At 41.7% G+C, this 27,301-nt stretch overlaps 1 protein-coding gene across 1 annotated transcript in view; it reads left to right on the top strand.

Annotated features, from left to right (window-relative positions):
• The window catches only part of zgc:162816 (uncharacterized protein LOC571260 homolog), a 57,781-nt gene that overhangs the window by 967 nt on the left and 29,513 nt on the right, over window positions 1-27,301 (top strand). The window contains exons 2-4 of the mRNA XM_048529820.2: window positions 5,301-5,457; window positions 17,150-17,430; window positions 25,789-25,969. Coding sequence (XP_048385777.1) covers window positions 5,309-5,457; window positions 17,150-17,430; window positions 25,789-25,969 — 611 coding nt within the window. The 5' untranslated portion in view covers window positions 5,301-5,308. The remainder of the gene's footprint in view (window positions 1-5,300; window positions 5,458-17,149; window positions 17,431-25,788; window positions 25,970-27,301) is intronic.

Genomic DNA, 27,301 nt, shown 5'->3' on the forward strand with positions numbered 1-27,301 from the left:
GCCAGGGACCTGAGTTCGATTCCACCTTTAGGCAACTGACTGTCTGTGTAGAGCTTGCACATTCTCCCCGCATCTGCGTGGGTTTCCACCAGAAGCTCCAGTTTCCTTCCACAGTCCAAAGATGTGCGAGTTAGGTGGATCGGGCCGTGTTAAATTGTCCATAGTATCCAGGAATGTGTAGATTAGGGTCCAGGGTTACAGGGACAGGGGAAGGCAATGAGTCAGGGTGGGATGCTGTTTGGAGGGTCGGTGTGGACTGTTGGGCCGAATGGCTTCTTTCCACATTGTAGGGATTGTATGATTTCCACATCTAGGAAGATGCAGTGAAAAGTATTTCATTGAAATGATCTGGGGCCATTTTGAGTTACAAAAAAGGGAAAAGGAAATTACTTAAATAGAGTTCATATCTGTTTAAATTGGGTCTGAAGAATGGCTATCGGGCCGCTTCAAGAAACTGGACTTGAACCTACAACTCTTTGAGAGAACTTAGAAGTAAATACAATAACAGAGTCACTCTGAACTTTGAATGATATTGTAGCTGCTGGGAGAGGAAATGATGGGGATCGGTTATTGGCATCGAAGATGCATACAAATGATATGGGTTAATTTGATCAGTTTACAGCACTAGTCAAAGAGCAAACAATTGACCACATCATCCTCCTTCAATGCCTATCTACTGCCATCCAATTGAATAGCACTATACTTGTGTAGTCCTATTCTTATCTATGTGATAATGGCTCGAGAATCAGTTAGAATGGTTTCTCTTCCTGCGCCTGCACTGTTACCTCTGGTGTTCCCTCAAGAACTTTTCCTTGCCCCACATCCACTTGTTGACCCTTGGTGACATGACCTCAAAGCAGTATTAGTTTTCACACACACACACACACTGGTGACACCCTACTCTATGCCACCACAACTTCTCAGCTCCTTCTGACTCTGTCTCCTGGCAAATATCAAAAATTGAACCAGACTTTTCACAGTAGATTCGCCAACTTTAGGTACATTTAAGTCGTCATTGGATAAGCATATGGACGTACATGGAATAGTGTAGGTTAGATGGGCTTGAGATCGGTATGACAGGTTGGCACAACATCGAGGGCCAAAGGGCCTGTGCTGTGCTGTAATGTTCTATGTTCTGTGTAACCTTGGGGCAATGTGCCCCCAGTATGTGCAACCATATGGATGTATTTGCACCATCAATACTTCCAATTCTATAAAATTATTCAGTAGCCCTGTCTCAGCTCATTTGCTGTTGAAACTCATTCTTGCATTTGTTGCATCATTGCTTAATTATTTAACCCACCCTGACTGCCTCTAACATTCTACTTCATGTAAAGATGGGGCAGGGTCTAGATTAGGCCAGACATTTGGGGCCTAAAACTTCATCATTGCCTGCAACTGCTTCATGATGGTATGACTGCGACTGTTTTGAATGAGAGATCAGGAATAGATGCCATCAAAATCTAGACTGGTGACCAGAGAGGCCATCTGATAGTTCCCATAATATTTACAATCTGATCATAATTATTGCCTTAAAAATCAACCATCATCTGGTCTAAGTATTAAATTTCACCTAGATTGAAAAGTTTAACTTCAGCCACCTCTGTGCCAACCTACACTAGCAACCACATCTACATGACCTACAGCATGGAGATGACTGCAGTGTTGTTTCCCACTGTGCATCAGATTCGCAAACCATGTTTGATCTCACTAAAGAGACTTGCTCTATCCCTGAATGTTGCCAGAACAAAAATCATAACCTAGACCTGGTCACATATTCAGCCTCCCATGTAAGTTGAAGGAGAAACCCTAAAACATATTGAGCACCGTCCATGCCATAGCAGCCACTCTTCAAGAGGCCACCATTGATGAGACGACGCAACACAGGATCAGTTGCACCAGCTCAGCTTTCTACCAACTTCATCACTGAGTCCTCCTCAAATCAACATAAGTCCTAGTGTACACAACAGTTGTCACTACAGCTGTACTGAAGTGAAACCTGGACTATGCATCACTGACACATGAGAGCACTAGACAAATTCAACCAATAATGCCTCTGTTGCATTTACTGGATTCAACTATAGGACAAACAAACACTGGTGTTTTTCTTACACCCAGCTCTGTAAGCACTCAGGTAAAACCCCTTCAAATTAACGCAGTGGATGGGACACTGTCTGGATATCCGAAAACTGGCCCTATTTCCTCAACTCTCAAATGTCCAGTGCCCCAGAGCAGAACAAGGAAAATGCTACACACACGCTGATGCTCTTTTACAAGTGTGGCAGCACTGACATTAATGACCGGGAGGACCTTGCTACCAATCATTCAAAATAGTGGAAATTTGAACATCAAGTTGCATCATGCTTTGAGTCAAAGCACCTTAATGATGAGCCTGAAGACGAAGCAAATTCCACATTCTGGATTCCTCTACTTCCTGGTACATTCTTCCTCATGTGTCCAAGAATTCGCAGGTTGATAATCAGCCTGTTCAGTTACATGAAGACTCACACCGTGAACACACAAACCCTAGTAATGTCATCCTCAGATCAACAAAGCAACAATTATTTATTCCACAAACAATGTCGCTAATAGATTAACTGTTCATTTGTTTGTTATTAGTGGAAGCCAGCTGTTATCTCATTTCTTTAGATTCAGCCTTTTGTTTTTTATGCAATTTATGGATGATCCCTTCATCAGTTAAACTTTGAGCCTGAAAGAAACAGCAATTGGACCAAACTCCAAGAGGAAAGAATTGAAAAGGTATTACACTATGTAAATAGGTATCATCAAAATTATAACCTACAACTAACCTTCTTTTTAAAAATAGTTGCATATATTTTGGATCTGTAAGACTATTTGACTAAATGTTTTTGCTTGTGTCCTAACCATCACATGATTGCATAATGATCATGTACCGAACCATGCACCAAACATGCATGGTTTAAACCAGATAGAGATCATTAATTATGGGAAACATCAGAACTATCTTCATACACGCATGTTTTTGCCAAGATCACTGGTAAACAATGATAATTGGATTTAAGCCTAAGACATAAGATAGAGAATGTATTGACTGAAACAGTTCCCTTTACATATATATCCAGACGAATGAACAATTAACATCCATCACTTATTTCCATCTTAACTTTAATTTTTAAATTAATAGATTACCCTCTCCTTATAATAACACTCTTGGTGACATGCACATTATCTTCGAACAAATGAATGAAAATAAAAAGAAACTTTTAATTTCCGTGTTCTACATCTTATATTACATGCAATTTTTCAAAATTATTTTTTCCATATAATGCTTTCAATGACAAAAGTGTTTTCATAGTTATGCACTATTTAATAATACAAACGAACCTTTCACAGTCCCCAGTCTTTATTTTAAAGAAGACTAATAATGTTTAATTACAAAGAATTCAAACAAAAATTGAACACGTTTTAAAACTTCTCACACCACCACTTTCAAGGTCATCCGAATATTTTGGATATAACACTTCTTCTGCAAAAACAGTGACAACAGGTGACTACTGCAAATTGTTTTATTTTAAACATCTCTTTTCATTCTAATATTTTCTTTATACTAGCATGTTTGCTTGAATTCCAGCTCCTTAACTCAGGTACAAAAATCCTTGAGCTACAAAACTTATTAAAGACAAACTTGCTCCTTAGTATCCAGATTTCTATATGCTGCAGCAGCAACGCATTACCCATCAACATTGTATTTTATTCAATTTATTAATTGATTAATCTCATATCATTGCTTTTTACACTTGAAGAATCCTTTGTTCTTTACATTTTTTTTCTGATTGGAGGCCGGAAAGGTTTAGATAAAAGTGATTGCACACCGCAGTCCCTTCCTCCACTTACTTCTTTGAAGCATTCTACACTGACACTATCATAAGTTGCAATCAGTCATACTGAGTTGGCTACTTATATTTACTCCTGTCATAAATGGCAAATCAGAGTCATTTAATAAGGATCCAGTTTCAGCTGGTTCTTAATTAAGCTGCCCTTTCTTTGGAACTGTTGAGAAAAAGAAAACCCTGTGTAAGACTGGCAGAAACAGAATTTAAATTGTAGCTGTTAGTTTAATGGTAACTGTAAATGACAAACTAAGTTGTACAAAGTGAAAATTTAGACTTTTTAAAGCTAGGACTGAATGCATCCGTTTTTGGGTAAAACTGACTTTGTTGATTGAATGGTTCTAAAATATTTCAGTTATAAGTAAAGTTTGGAGAGGATGGGAATATTTTCCTTGGGGAAGGGAAGGCTAAGAGAAGACTTGATAGAAGTTTTCAAAATCATGAGCGGTCTGGACAGTGTAGGTGGGCAGAAACTGTTCCTGCTGGAAAGTGGATTGAGTATAAGAAGCACTGTTTCCAAAGTGTTTTGTAAAAGAGGCAAATTTTAGATGAGAAGAAAACTTTTTCACAGATCGTGTAGTTGGGGTCTGGAAATTTTTTTCATTCATTAAATGGGATGAGGGGTGTCGCTGGCTTGGCAGCATTTATTGCCCATCCCTAATTGTCCAGAGGGCAGTTCAGAGTCACCCATATTGCTGTGGGTTGGGAGTCACATGTAAGCCAGACTAGGTAAGGACATCTGCTTCCTCCCCTAAAGGACATTAGAATACATTTCGTGGTAGGGAGAACATTGAAAGACAATATAAATTAGGAGGTACAATTCAAAAAGGGCTACAGGACCAGAGGGACCTGAGTATGTATGTGCACAGATCATTGAAGGTGGCAGGATATGTGTAGAATGCAATTAATGAAGTGTACAATGGTCTTGGCTTCATTAATAGGGGCATAGAGTACAAGAGTGTAAAAGACACTTTTCAGCTTCAGATGGAGTATTACACACAGTTTTGAGGTCCACATTATAGAAAAGGTGAATGCATTGGAAAGAGTGCAAAAGTGATTTACAAGAATAGGTGAAGGAATAAGGAATTTCAGTTATGAGAATAGGTTGAAGAAGTTTGGACTGTTTTCCTTGGAGAGAAGAAGACGGAGAGGAAACTTGATAGAGGTTTTCAGAATCATGAGTTGGCTAGATAGAATAGATAGGGAGGAGATGTTTCCACTTGTAAAAAGGACAAGAACAAGAGGCACAGATTTAAAATGTTGTGCCAAAGACGCGAGGGTGATGTGAGGAAAAATGTTTTTCACACAGCGTGCTTCTGTGGAGAGAGAAGCTGATTTATCGTTTCATTAACCGCTTCCTTCCAATGACACCCTCGGTCTAGATGCTGCATAAATGACTAATGCAAGATTGGGGCTTTTATCTCACAGGGTTCACCATGGTCTCTGTCGCATCAGTTCAGCAGCTCTTGACCCCTGCATTCACCATTGATATCCAGAAAGTTGAGAATAATGCAAAGCGAATGATTGAGCGATGTCAGGCCCTGGGAGTTCAACTCCGGCCACACATGAAGACCCATAAAACTGTGTAAGTGGCTCAGATTTCTTCTCTAATTTTCTTGTCTGCTTTCTTGGGTTTTCCACAGATACTCAGGCTGCTCACCTGCAACTCTACTACAGAACCCATCATTATGTACACACGTTGAAATACATGTGCAGAAATGCATACCCATGGGCCCACAAAGGCACATGCATACACATACATTCATACATGTCTGCATGCACTCACACACGCAGGGACATACACACAGACAAGCACATATGCAATGACATATATACAGAAATGCACCAGTGACGACATTAGTGGAAAATTTCTCCCTCACAAGTCACCCTGGTTTAGTCTGGAGTACAAACTGGAGAAATTCTGACAAGTGGTGAATTTGGAGAAATTTCTAGGTAGGTTATTCCAAAACACATTCGCACTGCACATGGAAGTACAGTAGACAAACATGTAACTGAGAGCCAGCAGTGTAAAGGGTGTTTATTTGAGGCACTGAAATTGATCTGTCCAACATGTATAACATACTTGTCATTCATATGGATAAAGATGAATGTTAATCTAGGAATTGTGAAGCAGGAATTAGTCAATTGGGTTGTAAATAGCAGATTGGAAAGATTTTCATTCTGAGGCGTTGACTGATTAGGATGGACCATATTCCCTGAAAAGAATGCAATAGGGTATGTGGCATACCAGCCAGTAGGGTAAGGGATGGAAGGGAACTTGAAAAAGTTGAAAGGACCATTGCTGTAATTCATCATGGAACCAATTACATAGGGATAAACAGTTCCAGCCGATGGAGTCTCAGAAGCAGGCACTAATTTACAATCAGGAACATGAGTGTAGTAATCTCAGAATTGCTACCCAAAAATCATGAGAATTCCCATAATCACAAGATGCCTTGTTAATTGAATGTGTCCAATCTTTAAGTGACTTCATGTTCTCCATGGGCCCTCTCCTGATTGAGCAGTCTGATGTGGGAGCAACATGGACGGCCACAGAATTGGCACTTCATTTTGTTATTGCTTGTGACTGGGCCACTGCTTTCAGCTCTGTCACCTTGGAGCACATTGCCTGCTGCAAGTTCAGCATGGGTGGTCTTTGAAACATGCTGAACCAAAGCTTGACTCCATGAGGGGCAAATGGAGTCGGAACGTTATCCCAGAAGGGGTGCGCTGCAGTTCGTATTGAGTTTGTATTGAGCACACTTTCCAGTTCTGGTGGCATTTTGATGGATGTGTCAATGAAAGATTAACCTTTTTCATTAACATGGATTGTCTCCAAAATGTGTTAATCATCCACCATGATCAGATCTTCTCCCCTTTGTGAAAAACTGTGGTTACAAACTTTTCTAAAAACCAATAGACCTGCAGATACTATAAATCAGAAACAAAAACAAAAACAAAGTTGCTTTTCCAAGCTTTCCTGTTGATTACAGAAGCCAATAACAAGAAGGAGGTCTTCTGGATGGAATAGACAGCATGTCTCTCTCAACAATTTTCAGAGTTCAGACCTATCAATGTTACAAGTTGGAAGACATCATTAAGATAGAGAATTTAAAGTACCATCAAACCCACTCTGGAAAAGGATTTGGGTTAAAAGAGATTAAAAGATCAATCGGCTTATTTCAGCCGCAAGACCACAAAGCTTCTGAACAACTAAAGAAACTTTAGAATATATAATTATTCACTTCAGGCACCTTGTAACCTGTTTTGTTGATGTATATGCTACTTTGTGTGTTTGTGTTTGTGTGTGTGTGTGAGTGTGTGTGTGTGTCTGTGTCTGTGTGTGTGTGTCTGTGTGTGTGTGTGTGTGTGTGTGTGTCTGTGTTTACCTCTTGATGATGTTTATACTTTTTAACTGTATGAATGTTTTGAAAAAAAATGAAAAGCAACTTATTTGCTAACTCAAGAGATCTATTCTGGCATATTTCTTTGCAAATGTATGCAATCATACTGTGGAGTCTGTATTGTACTTTAAAATTAAAAATCCAATTAAAAGAACATCTTAAAAATTCACACTTTGCTATACCAATCTCAGGAGTTGAGTGAGATGAATTCATTATCCCTCAGGACTTGGTTGTAATAGATACCTGGGGACTTACCCCTGCAATTTGAACTCACAGGCAATAAGCACAATTGGAAGTGGGCATTAAATTAAGCCTTAAGCAATTTAAAAAATGCCAGTACACCCTCTTATGGTTTGCATTGTTATAGTATTAAACTACTAAAACGTCCATATTGATAGTGAGTGTGTTCCTACAGTGAGATAATCTAGGGTAGATTAAAACTTGAAGAGTTAAAGTTCAAACCACAATCTAGAAATACTGAAATGTTAAAACTTATGACAGGCATTTATATTTTGAACCTGAAGAAACTGAAATAGATGGGCTCGCGTTAGAGAAAGTATGACTAAAGCAATACCGAGTGCGTGAGTTCAAAAAGAGAGCCAAGAATAAGAGAGAGCAAAGAAGAACAGAAGGAAGGGAGGGAGCTCCAGGAAAGTCAAAGAGAACAAATTTTCTAAAAGGTAAGCAGGAAAGGGAGTTAAAGTATTCAAACTGTTGGCTGTAGGCCCACTGAATGCACCCTTCCTCATCCATCTCTTTCTGTCAGTCTGTATCTGTCTCTCTCACACACACACTCATACATGCACACATACATACACACATACATATAAACACACATATACACACACAAGCATTAGAATTAGGCCATTTGTGTCCTTTAGGGAAGGAAACTCCCACCCTTACCTGGTCTGGTCTACATGTAACTCCAAACCCACAGCCATGTGATTGACTCTTAATTGCCTTCTGGACAATTAGGGATGGGCAATAAATGCTAGCCTAGCCAGTGACACCCACATCCTGTGAACAAATAAAAGGATTTAAAAGAAATTTATTTGCAGGCCAAGTATTTTTCATGGGGAATCTGACTGCTGAACCAGAACCTACTAAAGGTGGCTCAAGGATGGCTGATGCCCGGGATAACTGTCAGGTGTTTGTGCGAGTTCAAAGGAAAGTGACCCCTGACTGTTTTTAAAAGCCAGAAAAGGAGATTGGCATCATCCATGAAGTTAAAAGCAAAGTACTGCGGAAGGTGGAGAAATAAGTTCCAAAGAAGAGTCACACTAGATATGGAACATCAACTCTAATTTTTTCGCTCCACAGATGCTCCCAGACCTGCTGAGTTTCTCCAGCCGTATTTTCTGTTTTTATTCCTCTGGAAAATCAGTTGCTCGCATATATATGCACTATATCGCATATAGTGGGGAACCGTCCAAAAACAGGTTAAATGGCATTGTTCTGGTAATTTGGCTCACTGGTGAGTGTATGGGGATAACACTCGTTAAAAATTACTAAGACAGCAGGCTTGTTATGTAGCTGCATATCATTCCTAGCTCAATGGGCAGGAATAGATACATCATAGGAATTACCTTATAACAAAATGTGAGGCTGGATGAACACAGCAGGCCAAGCAGCATCTCAGGAGCACAAAAGCTGACGTTTCGGGCCTAGACCCTTCATCAGAGGCCCGAAACGTCAGCTTTTGTGCTCCTGAGATGCTGCTTGGCCTGCTGTGTTCATCCAGCCTCACATTTTGTTATCTTGGAATCTCCAGCATCTGCAGTTCCCATTATCTCTGATAGGAATTACCTTGCTGGGTGGAGGGTGTTACTTTTTGGAAAGTCAAAGACAGTCCAGAGAGGCTGGAAGAGGTAGAGAAAACCAGCAGGGATCTGCAAAAGTGCAGGGGACCAAGAGAGGCTCGGAGGTCCTAGAGGAGGCAGTGAAACCCGAGAAGCCTGTGGTGTTTTTAAGAAGCCAGGTCAACAAATTCACAACGTGTCAGGATAAAAACTAAATATAAAAGGGCTGAATCTAAGCCAGTGGAAGGGAAAGGGCTTGTGAAAACTAGAAAAAGAACTGAAAGAACAAAGCCAGAGATCTAGTCAGCTGACAATTTCATGTCAGATTTATGTGGAGAAGTTCTTAAATAGAGGAGGTGTGCCTAGTGTACCATTTAGCTGAGAAGTCACAGTGGGGTACAGCACAAGCTGAACATCCACTAGGGAGCAGTAATGTTCCATGAAGTGAAGAACAGTTTCGCAAAAAGCCTGCTTTGAAAGCAAAGGAACAGGGAGAGGACATACTAGTTATGAAGTCCACAAACAGTATGCCAGTGAAATCACTGCAGTGCTACCAACTGGTAAATCAAATGAATAATACCAGGTTTTAAGCCTCAGTCAGTCCAGCAATGTTGAGACAAAATTAACCACACTTGAGGTGATTCAAATGACAACCCACTAACCGCCTAGAAGTCATATTTGTGAAAATGCCTGAAAAGGAACAATGTGGCTCATGGGTTACAGAACTGGATGGTGAAAGGTTAAAACTCAGTCTAGCAGCTCAGGTCAGTCAGCAAGAAAATTTGTATGATAGATAACCTGCAGCTAACTGGAGGCTTAAAAGTTATTGGCAATTGGATCACAGAACTAAGTTTTGAGTTTTAAACCTAACTACTAGTGAATGCTCATGGCAATCACCCCTAGATGATACATTATCAGAACTTTTTGTAACAAAAGGGAACTAAGCGATGTGACAGCTAAAGCTATCCGGAATGTACCTCGATTTAGAACTACCTCGTTACCAAACCAAAAGTAATGCATGGTTGCAACATACATTAAAAGAGTGAATGGTTCGCTTATATTTCTTTCATTTTTTTAAAACCATATTTGTGCACGCAGAAATGAAATGTGCATCATTAATTCATGTTTCATTTGTCAACAAGGTACAAGTATCAAGAAGATGCAGTACTGTATATAGAATATTAATGCTTAATTCCATTGGCTGATTTAATAACTAGGACTTTTACTCAAAAGAAAACAGCCTTAAATAAGCCGGGATACTACCTTAAACTCATTCTATTTCTGCTATTGCACCCACCACTCACCAAGGCTCAAGCTCTACCACTCTTACTATTGTATGCAACATCTTTGCTTACTCGCTCTTGTACCCACTCAACCTGTCACACCACCAATTCTGCAAAACCTCTGCGCTGCCTACTCTCTCGCCCAGGATACACTTCAACCACTAGCACCAGCTCTAACGCATTTTCAACTTACTCGATACCTTAGTTCCAGGAGAAAACGTGACACATCCCTATAACAGGGTGGAAAGAGCCAGGATGGGTGAGGAGATGCCAGACATCAAGATCCTCACCCACTGCATGGAGAGAATCCTGCCCCTCGGAGGAGAGAGTTGGAACTGCTGCTGCTGGGGATGCAGAGACATCCGTTTCCCAATGATGGAGTAAAGTAACATTCTTCATTCCACTGCCACTCCCACATTAACCCCACTATCAACGTCATTCATCGCTCATCGTGGCAATACCTTCTCTCCCTTGTACCCAGCAGGTACCAATGGGATGGCCATGGCCCCTGAAGAGAAATGAGCTGCTCCATCAGAAGTAACCTCCAGAGAAGCATGGCAAGGCTACCCCCTGCACCCTCTGACAGCTCAGATACTGTCACTTTGGTGACAATGTCAGATTTGGGTTTTATTTACTCAGTTATGGGATGAAAGCAGTGCTGACTAGACAGGCCTAATTGCCCAGTGGGCAGTTAAGAGGCAACCACATTGCTGTGGGTCTGAAGTCACATGTAGGCCAGACCAGATAAAGATGGCAGTTTCCTTCCCTAAAGCACATTATTGAACTTTTCTGAAGAAGGGTCCAGCTTTCCTGCTCCCCTGATGCTGCTTGGCCTGCTGTGTTTATCCACCTTCACACTTTGTTATCTTAGTGAACCAGAGGGGTTTTTCCCAACAATTGACAGTCATCACTAGACTCTTAATTCCAGATACTTACTGAATTCAAATTTCACCATCAGCTGTAGTGGGATTCAAATCCATGTCCCCAGAATGTCATCTGGGTCTCTGGATTAACAGTCCAGTGTTAACACCATTCGGCTGATCAGCTCCCCCCAGATTTAGAACATTTGGGAGTTGGTGAGCACTTCAATGCAACAGCTCCACAGTCGACCAAGGGAGACCCATCACAGACCACAGGTGCTCAGAGAGCAGGTGGAGTCTAGGCACCTGCTGTCCTTCAGGCAGGTGAGAACCCTGTGGGATCTGCATGCAGGAGTATTGTCCAAAGGGAGCAACAGGAGCAGCAGGCAGGTATGTAGGAGGCAATGGTTCTCATTGCCTAGAGACAGCAGAATGGCAGCCACACTATTGGGTACTCAGCAGGCTCAAGATCGTCTGCCTGCTTCCACGAATAGGCTGGCAGCTGCCACGGAGAACATCCATCAGCGTCTGCTGGGTGTGTGAAAACTGCACTCCATAGCATCAGTCCTTTCTCCTCGGGATTGAAGTAGCTGGGTCAGGAATGGGGAACCTGGCCCTCTATCCAGGTGCCTCTTCATCTCACACAGGCAGGGCAGTGCCAGGAAGCACCCAGCAGAGGGTGGAAGCACATACTTTCTCACAATCATTCTCACACACACACACACACACACACACACACACACACACACACACACACACACGTAGCCAGGCCCCCTCCACCTTCACCCTGCCTGCCACAGTTCAAACCAAGAAGGGCCCAATCACCTCTGAAAAGATGATCTTCAGCATGTCAGAACTATCTGGACACAGATGACCCTGGGGTTGCCTTTCAAATCTCCAAGGCTATGAGACTCCACTGCTAAGCAGGTTTGCTTCATCGAAACCTGTGGAATCTAGGACAACACTGAAACGCACTGAGGAAGAAGAGTCTTTCATGGGTATTTTGGTGACATTGCTTATAAAGTGTCATGTTTCCATAAATGTGAATGGTTTTGCAATGTATCTGTTTGTTTGAAGCTCTATGTAGCCCAGAATGTAACTGTGCTAGCCTGATGCCTAACTTCATTCCCTTGGTATGAAGGAAGGGGCCAGTGATGTCTGGGGCAGGCTGTGTACAGCACATAGGGTCACAACGCAGTAAGGATCACCAGGAATTAGGGTACTCGGGCGTCTGTATCTGGAACAGTGCATGGGTGTGTGCATAATGTTCTTGCCCTCGAGAGGACCTTGCATCGGTGGGTCTTGCAGCCCTCTCCCTCATGAATCCAGGAACTGTGCCCACTCCAGGTGTGGATGCAGTCAGTTCCTTTCCTATTACGTATTTTGGATTTCTGTTACGGTGGAAGATGAGCACTCCTCAGACAGTGCTTTCCAGCCGCTACCTCTAAGTATTGAAGAGGAAGTACCGATGAGCCTCAAACATCCCCTTCCCAATAGTTCTCCCTTTGAAACACCTTGGCTTTACACCTCCTTCTCGTCCCCACTTAACCAGTCCATAAGAGTCTGAACATGCCCATTTTACTCTCCCTACACCTGAAAATGTACATCCCTGGCATTGGAGGTGTCTATGCCAGCAGAAGTGATCAGACACTAGTTCCTGCACCCCTACCACCACCCCGCACCCACCCCCCAGCTGCTTCTTGAAGCCAGGATGCTCTTGACCGTTGACCATACCACTTCCCACATTAGCTCATTCCCATTCATGCTTTATTAAATTCCCCCTTATAATACTGTTCCCCCCCCCTTCACAATTTTCATCTCCTCCCATAACCCTTATTCCCCACAAGTAGGTTCCCAGGTCTCCTTACTGTGGTAGGAGCACCCGTTGTTCTGACGGACTGACCGTAGCCCACACCATTGAGTGACCTTCATTCGTAGATGAGAAGTGCCCAGACCCCCGACTGATGACTGTATGTCTCCTGACGGGGTTATCCCTGTCTCCCCTGGATGGGGTGCTTTGGAGCCACATGATCCACTCCACAGACTGAAAAGACTTGGAACCCCTGACCGATAACACCCTGACCTGACCATGGCCAATCCCCTGGATAGGTGTGGGAGGCTGTTGCTGTCTTACTGTGCCAATATCCCTGACTAACGGGTACCTCTCTGTACTTCTGTGAGGACTACTCCCCTGAGAATTTGAGACATAGCTGCGTGCTTGCAGCATGCACAGTGAAAGATGCTGGCCCATGGTTTGGGTGTGAGATTGATGGTGTGCAGTGCTATGCAGCCAAATGTATGCCCCTTGCTGACCAACAAGCTTGTGTCACTGTGTTAATAGGCAAGGTAAGGTAAGGCAAAGAAGCAATGAGCATCCAGGTACAACTAAGAGAGCAAGCGAGCAGCCCTGAGATACAGCTTTGTTCAATGCCTGAGCCTGCATATAAATATCCTTGCCACGCTATTTCAGTGCTAGTTGCTGGTGTGACCTGAAATGCAGGTTTTAACTTGCTATGTATCCTACAAGCAGCTTGTAAAGGGACCATGAGGATCCTGAAGATCTGGCAATTATTGAATGTCAATGTCCGTGGATGAGAAATGCAGGTGCCCATAGGACCGTGTCCCGATGTTACGTGTGACCAATATAGAGACTCTTTACAGCCAGTGTTGAGCTGACATTGCCATTGTGACTGCTCTGACTCCCATGTTTCAGAATCCTCAGCATCTAGTTTGCTCATGGTGGGTTGTAGAGTGGATAGGTGAGATGCACAGTTAATGAGATTATAAAGAAGAAATAATTGCTTTAGTAAACTGCTGCCTAGCAATAATGTCACCTTGGCAACTGGAACTTAGAAGACACAGCAAGTTGCTCCTGACCCTAAGACAGGCTTCGGTGCACTTATTGCAAAATTATGCCACGTTTCTCACCATCGTCCACATGTTCAGCTCCCTATTAGCTTTCACCCTTTAACGACAGGAACAGTGAAGAGAGAAAAGAAACCTTAATGAAAAGTTTATGAAAAAGATGGTGCTGAGAACTCTGTCTGTTTTCATCACATCTTGTAGCTTTATTAATGGGAGGTTGAAGCTTCTTCGTTGAGTTGCGGGTCAATACTTTGCTATCACATGATCAAAAGTCACCCTTGTGAAAGGCTGAGATTACAAGCTTTTCTTTTGGTTATAGAAGGTAGTAACATTAAGAAGACCTGCTTAATGGAATAGATAGTAGTTATTTCTCAACAGTTTATTTTCCAAGTTTGGATTCTATCTCTTTTACAAGTTAGAATACATCAAAATGATAGAGAGTTAAAAAATGAGGTACTTCAAGTGCCAGAGCATCTTTTGGAGAATAGGGGCGGTATGATGGTTCAGTGGTTAGCACTGCTGCCTCACAGTGCTGGGGACTTGGGTTCGATTCCACCCTCAGACAACTGTCTGTGAGGAGTTTGCACATTCTCTCTGTGACTGCATAGGTTTTCTCCAGCTTCCTCCCACAGTCTAAAAGATGTGGATTAGCTATGCTAAATTGTCCAGGGTGGGAAATATAGGGGTGGAATGCTCCTTAGACGGTCAGTGTGGACTCAATGGGCCAAATGGCCTGTTTCCACACTGTAGGGATTCTATTCTATTTGGGCTGATCACAGTTTAGAGAATCTGTTTTCAAAAGACTAACCAGCTTACATCTGTCATAACATAACTGAGCTTTCTGACAACAGGAGAAACATTAGAACCTATTCTTTTATTTTACTTTTTAAAAAAATTCATTTCTTCCACCCTGTAACTTATACTGTTTCCTTTTGAGTGTGTATGTTACAGGATTTGGTACAAGCTTCAACAATTGACAATGATTATATGTTTTAACTGAATGAGTGTGTTTAAAAATAATAAAACAAAGTCCCTACTTGCCACCTCAAGGAACGTGACTCACTTTGTAGCTTTACATTTGATGAAGCATGTCTTGTGTTGAAAGTAGCCTGACTTTAAAAATAATTAAATTATTTTATACCATGCTTTGGAGTTGGTCATGGCACATACAGGAATGATTTAAAAGAAAGATATTACATTGCTGATGTAGCAAAAGTGTGATACAAATTCACTGGAGAACGTAACAGCAAGAAAATTTTTTTTAATTTCAAAAATATCCTTTATTCATAAAAGATCTTTATGTACATACATAATCACTAAAGCAAGAAACAGTTAACCCAGTGGAAATTCTGTAAAGGAAGTTACATAGCCTAAGAAATTAAATAATTGAGCTAGAAACATAAATTCAGCTTGTTAATTCATGTTGCTAAAAGCAGGTAATGATTGTTAACTAAATATTCCAAGTTATTGAATCTTTAGAAAGGATAGGGCAAATGAGAAAAGGGGGAGGAATATGGACCAAAAGAACAATTACTGTGATAGAAGGGATTTTAGGTAAAGGGTGACCAGGCCATACAAACACTGGGATTGAGTTAACAAACAGCAAAGGATATATGACTCTAACATGCTTAATCTACAGCTCTCCTGATAGTAGTCATTTTGTGTGAGGGAGGGGTGTTGTGCAAATATGGAGATTATGAAAGCCTGCAGCGAAAGCAGTTTGGCTATGGCAGCTTTTTAAAAAATGTAACTTAATAGAAACAGACTAGCTGAAATAGAACAGAGACAAAGATTCTTTGAGCTGATTTTTACCTCTGCCAACCTAGAGAATAGTGGAAAGAGCAGGGGGTGAAGAGTGGTTTAAATGATGGCCTGTGGAAACGGTTTCATACCCCTAAAGTCCCCACTGCTTTAACGCCTGGATCTCTGTTTGCCACAGGAATACAGTGTAAATATAATGTGAATTGTGTATCCTGATGATGTATTGTGGGCATCATGTGATTTTTACTGAAAGTCATCGGAGTCGTATCAGGGCAAAATCAGAAACAAAGTCTGGTGACAGAGTCTGCTGAGAGCAGAAGAGGTGAGGTCGCAATTTAAATCAATCTTTCCTCAAAAGCCAGGAGAAACTGCAATGTTTCATTTGAACCTGCCTACAGGGAATTTTTGGACATTTCCTATATTTTCCTTCTCTGTACTTTCCAACACCAACACACTCTCGATCCCTTCTTCCCAGCATCTACTTCTTGCTGGTGCCCATTCCCTGGAGATCTAACATCCTGGGGCTATCAGCCCAGTTTCTGCTCCAGCCGTAATCTGAGATTTAATTGAAGTTTCCAATTGGCCCAGGCATTTGGCTGAATTCATCATGGGGGAACCTCTGTTCACTCTGTATTTCACCCATATGCAATAAACTCTGAGATAAAATCCATGAATATAGAGTCAGGGGGAACTTAGAAAAAAAAAGCGACTGAAAAAATCTAGTTGCACTTCACCGACATAGTAACAGAGAAGCATCAATGCATCTTGCCCAATAGGGTTTTCCAGTAAGATCCACTCACAACAGATTATCACTCACCATCCTGACTTCAAATATATCCCCATTCCTCCAGTGTCCCTGATTCAAACTCCTCAAATTCCCTCCATAAGGGCACTGTGGGTCAACCTCCAGCACGTTGACTGCAGTGAGGCAGCTCACCTCCACTTTCTCAAGGGCATCAGGTGTCAGGTAATAAATGCTGGCCCAGCCACCCAATTTCTGAAACGGAATTTTTAAAATTAGCAGTCATGTGACCAAGGAACAAGGGAAAGCCACTTGGCCATTTGTGTCTACTCCCTCTCAATAAGATCAGGATCTGTTTTGAACCTCAACTCTACATTCCTGTTATACCCATGATTACCTTCAATCTATCAAACAACAAAAACCATAGAATTGCAGGGAACCTTGTGATGTAAGGCTAGAATTGGTCAGGAAATTGGAGTCAGAGTGTTAGAATAAAGAAATTGGAAGGAGGTATTGCACTGATTTGCTCCTGCTGCTCAGCTCATGACTTTTCCCAATTTCAGGGAATGTGCAGATATTATGACAGGGGGCTCTCGAAGGTGCATCGTCGTCTCCACACTGGCTGAAGCACGTTTCTATGCTGACCATGGCTTTGATGACATCCTGTATGCTTACCAACTTCCTTTCGACAAAGTGGACATCTGTGCTGAGCTAGCAGAACGCCTGGAGATGCTCCACGTGATGATTGACGATGAGCTGGCCCTAGCAGAGCTCACAAAGAGGCGACTAAAAGATGGGAAAGCATGGCTGGTCTGGCAGAAGGTGGACTGCAACAATGGAAGAGGTAAACTAATGTGGAATATTACATGCACTGGGAAAGAAAACAAGAAAGAAATTGAAATTCTATAGCAGCTTTTATAATCCAAGTGCTTCATAGTCAATTAAGTCAATGAAGTGATATTGGTTGAGGGATAATGTTTGCCAGCACATTCCTCCCCATCTACAAATATGCCATGGGATCTTTTACGTATATGTGACATTAATGGCTTAGTCCCTCTCCATCCCTACAGTATCCCACAACCCCACAATACTCTGATATTACTCATCTCTTATATGTTATTATATAATATGCAAATCTGAACTCCAGAGCATCTTCAATTTTTAACACTCAACCTTCAATGAAAAAATATTTGCAGGGGTGGAGAGTTGAGGTTAGAATTAGATCAGCCCATAATCTTATTTAATGGCAGAGCCAGCTCCGAGGTCTGAGTGACCTGCCCTTGCTTCTTGTTTGTTTTTTTCCTATTGCCTACAACTGCTAAAACTCTGGGATTTGGAATTACCTTTTCGAATCACTCTGTCTCTCTACTTGTCTTTTCACCTTTAAAATAATATTATTTGAAATCTATCACTTTGAAGAAAGGAGAGTCAGGAAATCAGACAGATGGGTTTTCATGTGGAATGATGATACTGGATCAATGAGGTTTCGACAGGAAAACTGAGGATTATGACAGTGTGCCTCAGTTCCATGGTATCGCTCTAATCTCCACATCAGAACATAGTGTGTTCAACCCTACCCTAGAGACCTGAACATATAATTCAGTATCATACTTCATTGCAGTACTGAAGGCCTGTTTCTCCACCACCTCCATTTAGGTGGGTGTAGGATTCCATGGCCTATTTAAAGAACGTTGTCTTGACCTACATCTGTCAGTCAGGCAACATCAACTAAACCGATAATCAGATTATTATCACATTGTTTGCAGGACATGGGTGTACTGATAGGCTGCTGTATTCCCCTACAGACTGTGAGATTCTGTTCTTTGAGCTTGTGCTGAGGCTTGCTGGAACCTTGCAGCATACCTTTCCTTCCCACTGCAATGATAGGGACCCCACGCCATCACTTACCATCCCATCGGCCTCCACATCCAATTTCTGTCACTTCCAGTGGGATGCCATGACCATATACATATTCTCCTCCTCTTCCTTTGTCAGCATTCCCTTGGGACTCTTCTCTCCGGGTCATCCTGTTCTACTCCTCGTCCATTCCCAACAGCTCCCTACAGCCCCACGGCATTTTCCCCTGCAATCGCAGAAGATGTAAAACCTGCCATTTTACTTCCTCCCTCCTGACAACTCAAGGCATCAGAGATACTTTCCAGGTGAAACAGCGGTTTACCTGCATTTCACTCAATCTAGTCTACTGTATTCGCTGCTCACAATGTGGTCTCCTCTGCACTGGGGAGACAAAACACAAAACGAGTGACCATTTTGCAGGACACTTAAATTTTGTACGTATAAATGACCCCATGCTTCGAGTCGCCGGCCACTTCAATAAACCACTGTGCTCCCACATCAACATTTCTGTCACAAGCCTGCTGCAGTAATCCAGCAAGCCTCAGTATAAGCTCAAAAAAAAATCTCATTTTCCACTTGGGGAACTTGCTGTCTAGGACTCAACATTGAGTTCAATAACTGTTACATTACAGATTTATGCCCAACGTAATTAAAAATTATTTCAAAATTATCCATACATTAGAAATTCATCCTACAATTCATTTTTAATATACTTTTGTAATTCAATTTAGCTTTTAACACACTGGTAAAATGGTTTGGAGCCTTAGGAGGGTAATCCACTTTATAATTGTCAGACCTTTTTTGTTTCAGAGTTTTTAGCAGCTCTTCACAATACAGTTATGTATAAGAGTTACTCAATTGGTTTCTCAAAATTAAAGCTCATGGTATAAAAGGAGCAGTAGCGTCATAGACACAGAATTAAGTGAGACAGAAAGTATTTGTGATTAAAGGCTGTTTTTGGTTTGGACAGAGTTGTACGGTGAAGTTCTTCAATGGCCCATAATTACACCTGCTGTTTTGATATATTTTAATCACTTATAATTGAAGGCACAATTTTGAAATTTGCCAATGACAATATTTGGAAGTGCTGTAAACGCAGAAGTGTTGATACACCTCAAGAAGTAATTCATTTTAGTTGGGGAAATGAAAAGAGAAAACGTTGTACATATAAATGACCCCATGCTTCGAGTCGCCGGCCACTTCAATAAACAGTGTTAAAGACAATACACGACAGAGACCTGGTGGTGTCTGTGTTTAAATTCCTGAAGTTGCTGGGTTAAGTTAACAAAGAAATCTATTGAGCAAGTGGGATTTGTTTGTTCTATATATAGAGGCATGAATATGAAATCCAGGCAGTAAAAGTTATAAAACACAAATGTGGCCTCAGCTGGAACAGGATGTCAGTTCTGGGCAGTATGGATGTGAAAGCATTAAAGAGGGCAAAGAGGAGATTTACTACAGATATTCCAGGAATGAGGAATTAAAGTTATGTGGATTAACCAGAAAAGCTAGAGCTGTCCCCTTAGAGCAGAGCAAGATAAAGCAAGTGATGAAGGTATGATCTCCAGGTGACTATCATCGATGGTCATACCCTAACCCATCATGTGGTATTTCATTTTGGTAATACAATCAAAGGCTAGACTTGTACGATTACAAGTGGGGCCTTGGGTAGTATTGTAAAACAGTGAGAACTAGGGGTTCAGGCATCACCGGTGAATTGGGTGGTCAAAGCATGTTTAGCATGTTTGTCTTCATGTTTAGAACTTTGAGTATAGGAATTGGGATGTTAAGTTGATGTTGTGCATGATGTTGCTGAGACCTCTCCTGAAGTAATGTGCCCTGTTCTGGGTGGCCTGTTATAGGAAGGATATTATTAAATTGGAGAGCATTCAGAAGAGATTTACCAGGATGTTGTAGGGTTTGATGCAGTGTAGAGGGTTTGAGGTTAATGGAAAGGCTAGATAGGCTGGGATTTCCTTCACTGGAGATTAGGAAGTTGAGGGATGATCTTACGGAGGTTTATAAAATCTTGAGAGTTATAGTAAGGTTTATGGAGGTGCCTTTTTCCTAGGGTGAGGGATTTCAAGACTGGGGGCATATTTTTAAGGTGAGAGGAAAAAGATCTTAAAAAAGCTACAAGGGGCAATATGAGTTTTGAGAAGATTTGTAGCTCAGGTTGCGGTTCTGGATGTGAGTTTGCTCGCTGAGCTGGAAGGTTCGTTTTCAGACATTTCATCACCATTCTAGGTAACATCATCAGTGAGCCTCCGGTGAAGGTGTTATGTCCCGCTTTCTATTTATCTGTTTCGGTTTCCTTGGGTTGGTGATGTCATTTCCTGCATTAGTGATGTCATTTCCTGTTTTTCTCAGAGGGTGGTAGATGGGCTCCAAATCAATGTGTTTGTTGATGGAGTTCTGGTTGGAATGCCATGCTTCTAGGAATTCTCGTGCGTATCTTTTTGTGTCTTTTTGTGGCTAGTTGATGGACAAACAGGCAGAAAGCTAGCCACCAGGCTACATGAACATCAACTAGCCACAAAAAGACATGACCCACTATCACTAGTATCCTTACATACAGATGAGGAAGGACACCACTTTGATTGGGACAACACATCCATCCTAGGACAAGCCAAACAGAGACACGCACGAGAATTCCTGGAAGCATGGCATTCCAACCGGAACTCCATCAACAGACACATTGATTTGGAGCCCATCTACCACCCTCTGAGAAAAAGAACAGGAAATGACATCACCAATGCAGGATATGACATCATCAACCCAAGGAAACCTAAATAGATAAATAGAAAGTGGAACATAACACCAGCGCTTCACCGGAGGCTCACTGATGATGTTACCCAGAATGGTGACGAAACATCTGAAAACTAACCTTCCAGCTCAGCGAGCAAACTCACATCCAGAAGGGGCAATATTTTTACACAGAGTGGTCCATTTGTGGAATGAACTTCCAGAATAAGTGGTACTTCTGAGTACAGTTACAACATTTAAAAGATGTTTCTATAATTACACGAGCAATAAATGTTTGGAGGTATATAGGCCAAGTGCAGGCAGGTGGGACTAATTTAATTCAGGCTTGTGGTCAGCATAGACTGTATGGACTGAAGGGTCTGTTCCTGTGGTGTATGACTATGATTCTATAACTTCAGAGACTGATTCCATCCTTCACTGCCGTGATTGTTCTGTGATCAAATTTTTGACCCACACTTCATCTGAAAGTAGTCAACTTCCAATGAGATTCCACTGCCAATAGATGTCAGTGCAGCCTGCGGAAGTGACATATTTTCCTGCAGCATTCATTAACACAGATAACGAAATTCTGGATTCCTACACTTGTGTAGGATGGAGTGTTCTCAGAAAACAGATGCAGATGAAAAAGACGTACCGGCCAATCCAGAAGAAAAATTTACAGGCTTTCACTGTAAAAGCTGCTTTGTTAAATGATGCTGTCATCTGGATAATTCTGGTGATGATCAGTATTTAGTACAACAATAACTTGTATTCATGTGGTCCCTTTAATGTAGAGGGAAAAATAAGTGTCCGGGGAGACTTCACAGGCATAAGGTATAGGCACAGGCACAGGCATAAATAGACACTGTGAGAGATGGTTAAATTCAGAGGAATGACCAAGATATTAGTTAATGAGCTGGTTTTAAGAGTAGTCTTAAAGGAGGAAAGGGTGATTGAACTATATGTGTTAATGACAAGAAAGATTTGTTTGGCATTATGTCTTTCATGACCTAAGAAAGTGCTTTTACAGATAATTAAATGCTTTTAAAATATTATAAAGTAGGAAACATACTGCTGACATCAACTCAGAAGTCCCACAATGTTTGTGCTGGTATTGATAAACGTTGCTTGGTCGGCAAGGAGGGGCTCCTGCCCTTCCTCAAAATAGTGCAAATGGATCTTTTGTGTCGTCCTAAGGTGGCAGACTGGATCTCTGTTCAAAATTTCATCTGAAGTTCAGCCCTGTTTAGATTTCATAACCATGTAAGTAATTGGAGCCTTTCAACCCCTTCAAGTTTGCTCTGCCCCAGGCCTCAACTCCCCTTTCGGGCAAGGTTTTCGCTCCTTGATATTTCAAAAATCTATTTTTCTTCTTTGTAAATACTTACAGTGATCTATCTTCCAAAATCACAGCTCCTGCTCCTCTGATGCTGCTTGGCCTGTGGTGTTCATCCAGCTCTACACCTTGTTATGTCAGACTGTGGATGTTTTCAACAGATGAGTACTCAAAATCATATTACAGCATTTCAGTGACGATGCAGTCTAGCTACTAACCACTTATGCAACACTGGAAACCACCACCCCTCTGCCCCGCCCCGCGCCCCCACGCCCTCCCCCCCCATTCTTTGATTCTAATCATAAATTATTCACAACATAAACTATTTACATTTTTATTTTATTCGTACTTCCCCATCTGCTGAAGCCACTGTCTGGCTCTCTGAGTCAGAGAGAAAGACATTGCAGTCGCCTGACTAATTTGACTATCTCCTCATTTCTCTTGGAGGAGGATAGGAATGCATGCATCCGGTGCAGGAGAATGTGAACAGTTAGGGTGTCTTCCCATTCACCAGAGTGGTCAGTCCAGGTCTGTAAAGACTATTTCCTGATTGACCCTAAAGCCATCTGAGAATGTTGTGGTCAGCATTGATTAAGAAAGAACAAGGTGCAGCTGAAGGCCTCAGTACTCAGCCGAAACTCAGATCCAGACAGTTTCCTCAGGGCAGATTGCTGGCAGTTCCCATAGTTCAAGGCTGCAGTTAAAACAACTTCCTGCTTTGAGCTCGAGTGATCCTTCGTCCGTCGGACCTTATTCAATATAGCCTCTCTGATACCTGCTTGGAGAGTATACAGGAACCTCAGAAGCCTAGTGTGTAATGTCCCACTCATTAGGAGTTCTGAAGGAGTTGTACTGTGGGGTAACTTAGCAAGGCCAAGTCAATGTTGTAATTCTTCTTCAACAAGCCTTGACAGTACAGATCCCCTAATCAGACTCACCACTGACTTGTGGGCATTGAGGTGAACTGGTGACAAGTACAAAACAGTAAGACGGTTTGAAGCCGTGATTAGTGACTTATAGAGCATAAGACCATTCACCATAAGATGTAGGAGTAGAAATAAGTCATTCAGCCCATCGAGTCTGCTCTACCATTCACTGAGAACTGATCTGACAATCCTCAACTCTATTTTCCAGCCTTTTCACCATAATCCTTTATTCGCTTATGGATTAAAAGCCTCTCTGTCTCAGACATGAACTTTCTTAACGAACCAGCCCCTACAACCCTCTGCTGTAAAGAATTCCACAAATTCAGAATCCTTGGAGAGAATAAAATCCTCCTCAGATCTGTCCTAACTGTGTGCCCTCTCATTCTGGGATTATGCCCACTGGGTTCTGGTCTCCCCCACAAGGGGTAACAACAATTCTGCATCTACCCTGTCAAGTCCCCATAGGATTTTACATTTTGCAAAAAAGGCCACCACTCATTCTGAACTTGAGTAAAAACAATCCCAACCTACTCAACTTCTCCCCATTGTGAAGTCCCACCATGCTTGAGAACCTAGTCAATGTTCTTTGGGCTGCCACCAATGCCAGCTTTATCTTTTCAGAGAAAAAGGAGACCAGAACTGCTTACAGTATTCCTAGTTTGATTGGATTTATGTCTTGTATAGTTTTAGAAACACATTTTTTAATATTCCATCCCTTTGAAAAGGTCAACATTCCATTTGCTTTTCCCGTTACCTGTTGTATTTGGATGCTAACTTTTTTGTGATTTATGCACAAGAACTCCAAGATCCCTCTGTGCTGTAGGTTTCTGCAGTCTTCCTCCATTTAAATAATATCCCACTCTTCTATGCTTCCTGCCAGAATGCATGACCTTACAATTTTCTACATTTTATTCCTTTCCATCTATTTTTATGTCATCCACAAACTTGACCATAGTGCATTCAGTTTCTTCATCCAAAACATTAATATATGTTGTAAATAGTTGTGGCCCCAGGATTGATCCCAGTGGCACTGCACTGGTTACAGATTGTCATGGTGAAAAAGTCCCCCTTATCCCAATTTCTGTCTTCTACGAGTTGCAAATCCTGCATCAATGCTAATATTCTACCTCCAACACCAAAGAGTCTTATTGTGCAGCTTAACATAATGGTACCTTACTACATGCCTTCTGGAAATTCAAATATAAACATCCACAGCCTCCCCTTTATTAATCCTGCTAGTTACATCCTCAAAGATTCTTAAAAAATTGTCAAGTATGATTTTCTCCTCGCTTGATTACATTATGCATTTCCAGCTCTGCAATTGCGTCCTTTATAGTAGACTCTCACATTTTGTCAAAAATAAATGTTAAGCTAACTGGCCTGTAGTTACTTGTTTTTTTGTCGCCTTCCCTATTTGAATAACAGTGTTACGATAGCAGTTTTCCAATCCTCGGGGACTTTATCCAAATTTAAGGATCCCTGGAATATCACTACCTGCACATCAAATGTCCATGTAACTATTTTTGATGTCCAACGATGCGCCACATCAGGTCCAGGGCCTTATCAGTCTTTAGTCCTAATTGTTTCCCTCATACAGTTAGAGATAGTTATTGTATTTCATAGAATTATGCAAATACTTTTAAAGGTTGTGAGGTTACCTCTCTCTTTTCTGCTACCTGATTATTTAATAATTTTTAAATTGTATTAGTGTCTTCTGCTGGGAAGACTGATGCATCGTATTTATTCAACTCCATTACTATTTCCAGTTTTCCCTATTATTATTTCCCCAGCCTCATTCTCCAAGGATCTTTGGTCTCTCTGTCTTCAATTTTATCTTTATATAAAGAAACTGTTCCTGTTGGTCTTGTTATTACTTGAAAGTTTACCCTCAAAGCTATTTTCTCCCTGTTCATAATATTTTTGGTCATCTTTTGTAGGTTCCTAAAATTTTCTCAGGCTTACCACTAACATTTGCGACATTGTATGTTTTTCTCTTCAACTTGATGACATCCTTAATTTCCCTGGTTAGCCATGATTGGCTTTTTCCCTTACTAGGATCCTTCTTCCTCACTGATTTGTAATGAGCCATGACCTATTTTCTTAAACATTTACCATAATTCCTCAGCCATCTTTACTGCTAAATTCCTTTCCCAATCATTGAAATCCGAGGGTTGAGGTGTGGAATGCAAGGCACTGCCAAGGCAGACTGATCTAAGCTGGTCTCTTCAAATAAAAACTAATGAACGAGGCTGACAGTTGAAGTATGGAGGGATTCAGGTTGTTGCATTTGTGAAGTTTTAGCAGGTACACAGTTTAATGAATTTCTTCCTGTCCACAGTCGGGGTACGACCCGAGGATCCAGCGGCAATGATATTGGCTAAATCCATCGCGGAATGTGAAGGTGTGGAGCTAGCTGGGGTATATGCACATTGTGGGAATTCCTACCGTGCAACTGGATTGGAGGAGATTCAAGCTGTGGCCCAGGAAACCACCATAGCCACCCTGGAATTTGTGCAGAAGTAAGAGCTTTTTGTTTTCAAAATAATTTAATCTTTCATTTCTTCTGGGGAATTCAGCGGTGTTGGGGTTTGGTGGTGGGGGGTGGGGGGGGGGGAGCAGCAGACAGTATTGGTTGACCCAAGGTACCAGCCATGGCAAGGGCTGCAATCTTAGCTCCAAATGCCGGGTTGCCCCAACCCCACTCCACAGACTTGTGAAAACTCAGGCCGTCAGTGCAATGCTGGGGGGCTGTTGCATTGCCAGAGGAGCCATCTTTGACATGTAATGTATAATCCAAGGCCCTACCTGCTTTCCCTTTAGATACAAAAAATATGTCACATGTCATAATTTTGCACAGTTACAGGGGAGTTATCCCTGGCAATGTGGCCTGTTTACCCTCAGTCAATACCAGTAAAAACAGATTATTTGGCCAGGATCACATTGCTATTTGTTGGATCTTGCTGTGCTCAAATTGGCTGCGGTGTTTCCTTAATTACCACGGTAACTACAAAAGTACTTCATTAGCTGCAAAGCGCTTTGGGACATCTGAAATTGTGAAAGGCACTATGTTAATGTCTGTACAAGCTTTCAGCATCTGTGAGTCATTTAAAAACCACAGTTGGAATCCACAGTCTCATGATTCTCCTTTATCCCTAAGACACATCAGAACTGGCATTCTAATGTGGGATTTTATCCACTGATGATGCAACCCTTTCCAAACCTCCAGGGCCACGAAGCTGAAACAGGGCAAACCAGTGAAGTGGAATAAAAGCAAGGAACAGGACTGGGTTTCATGGGTCACATTCCCAGAGCCCAGTCCCACTGTTGCTCTCTGAACAATTCTGAATCAACACTCTCTGTCTGTTAAGCCACTTACTTGGGCACTGGGCAACTTCCAACATCTCATTTAAATAGTCATTATGGCATGTCCAAGTCTAGGTAATGTGTGCCAGCAGGAAACTGGACTTGCCCACATCTGATGTTCACCAGCCTCGAGACAGTTACTGTTATAATTATGATGACAATTATAATTACAACATTTAAAAGGCATCTGGCTGGATATATGAATAGTAAGGGTATAGAGGGATATGGGACAAATGCTGGCAAATGGGACAAAATTCATTTAGGATATCTGGTTGGTATGGACAAGTTGGACCGAAGAATCTGTTTCCATGCTGTGCATCCCTATGACAATAACTAAAGGACACAAAGAAAGCATAAAATTACAAAGGGATATTGATAGACTGAGTGAGTGAGCAAAACACATGGGAGTTAAATGTAAGCAAGTGTGACGTTAGTCATTTCACTGAAAAAATATAGATCAGGATACCTTCTAGATAATATGCAGTTAA

Source organism: Stegostoma tigrinum, chromosome 5 (assembly GCF_030684315.1).
Source record: "Stegostoma tigrinum isolate sSteTig4 chromosome 5, sSteTig4.hap1, whole genome shotgun sequence".
Classification (NCBI taxonomy): Eukaryota; Metazoa; Chordata; class Chondrichthyes; order Orectolobiformes; family Stegostomatidae; genus Stegostoma; species Stegostoma tigrinum.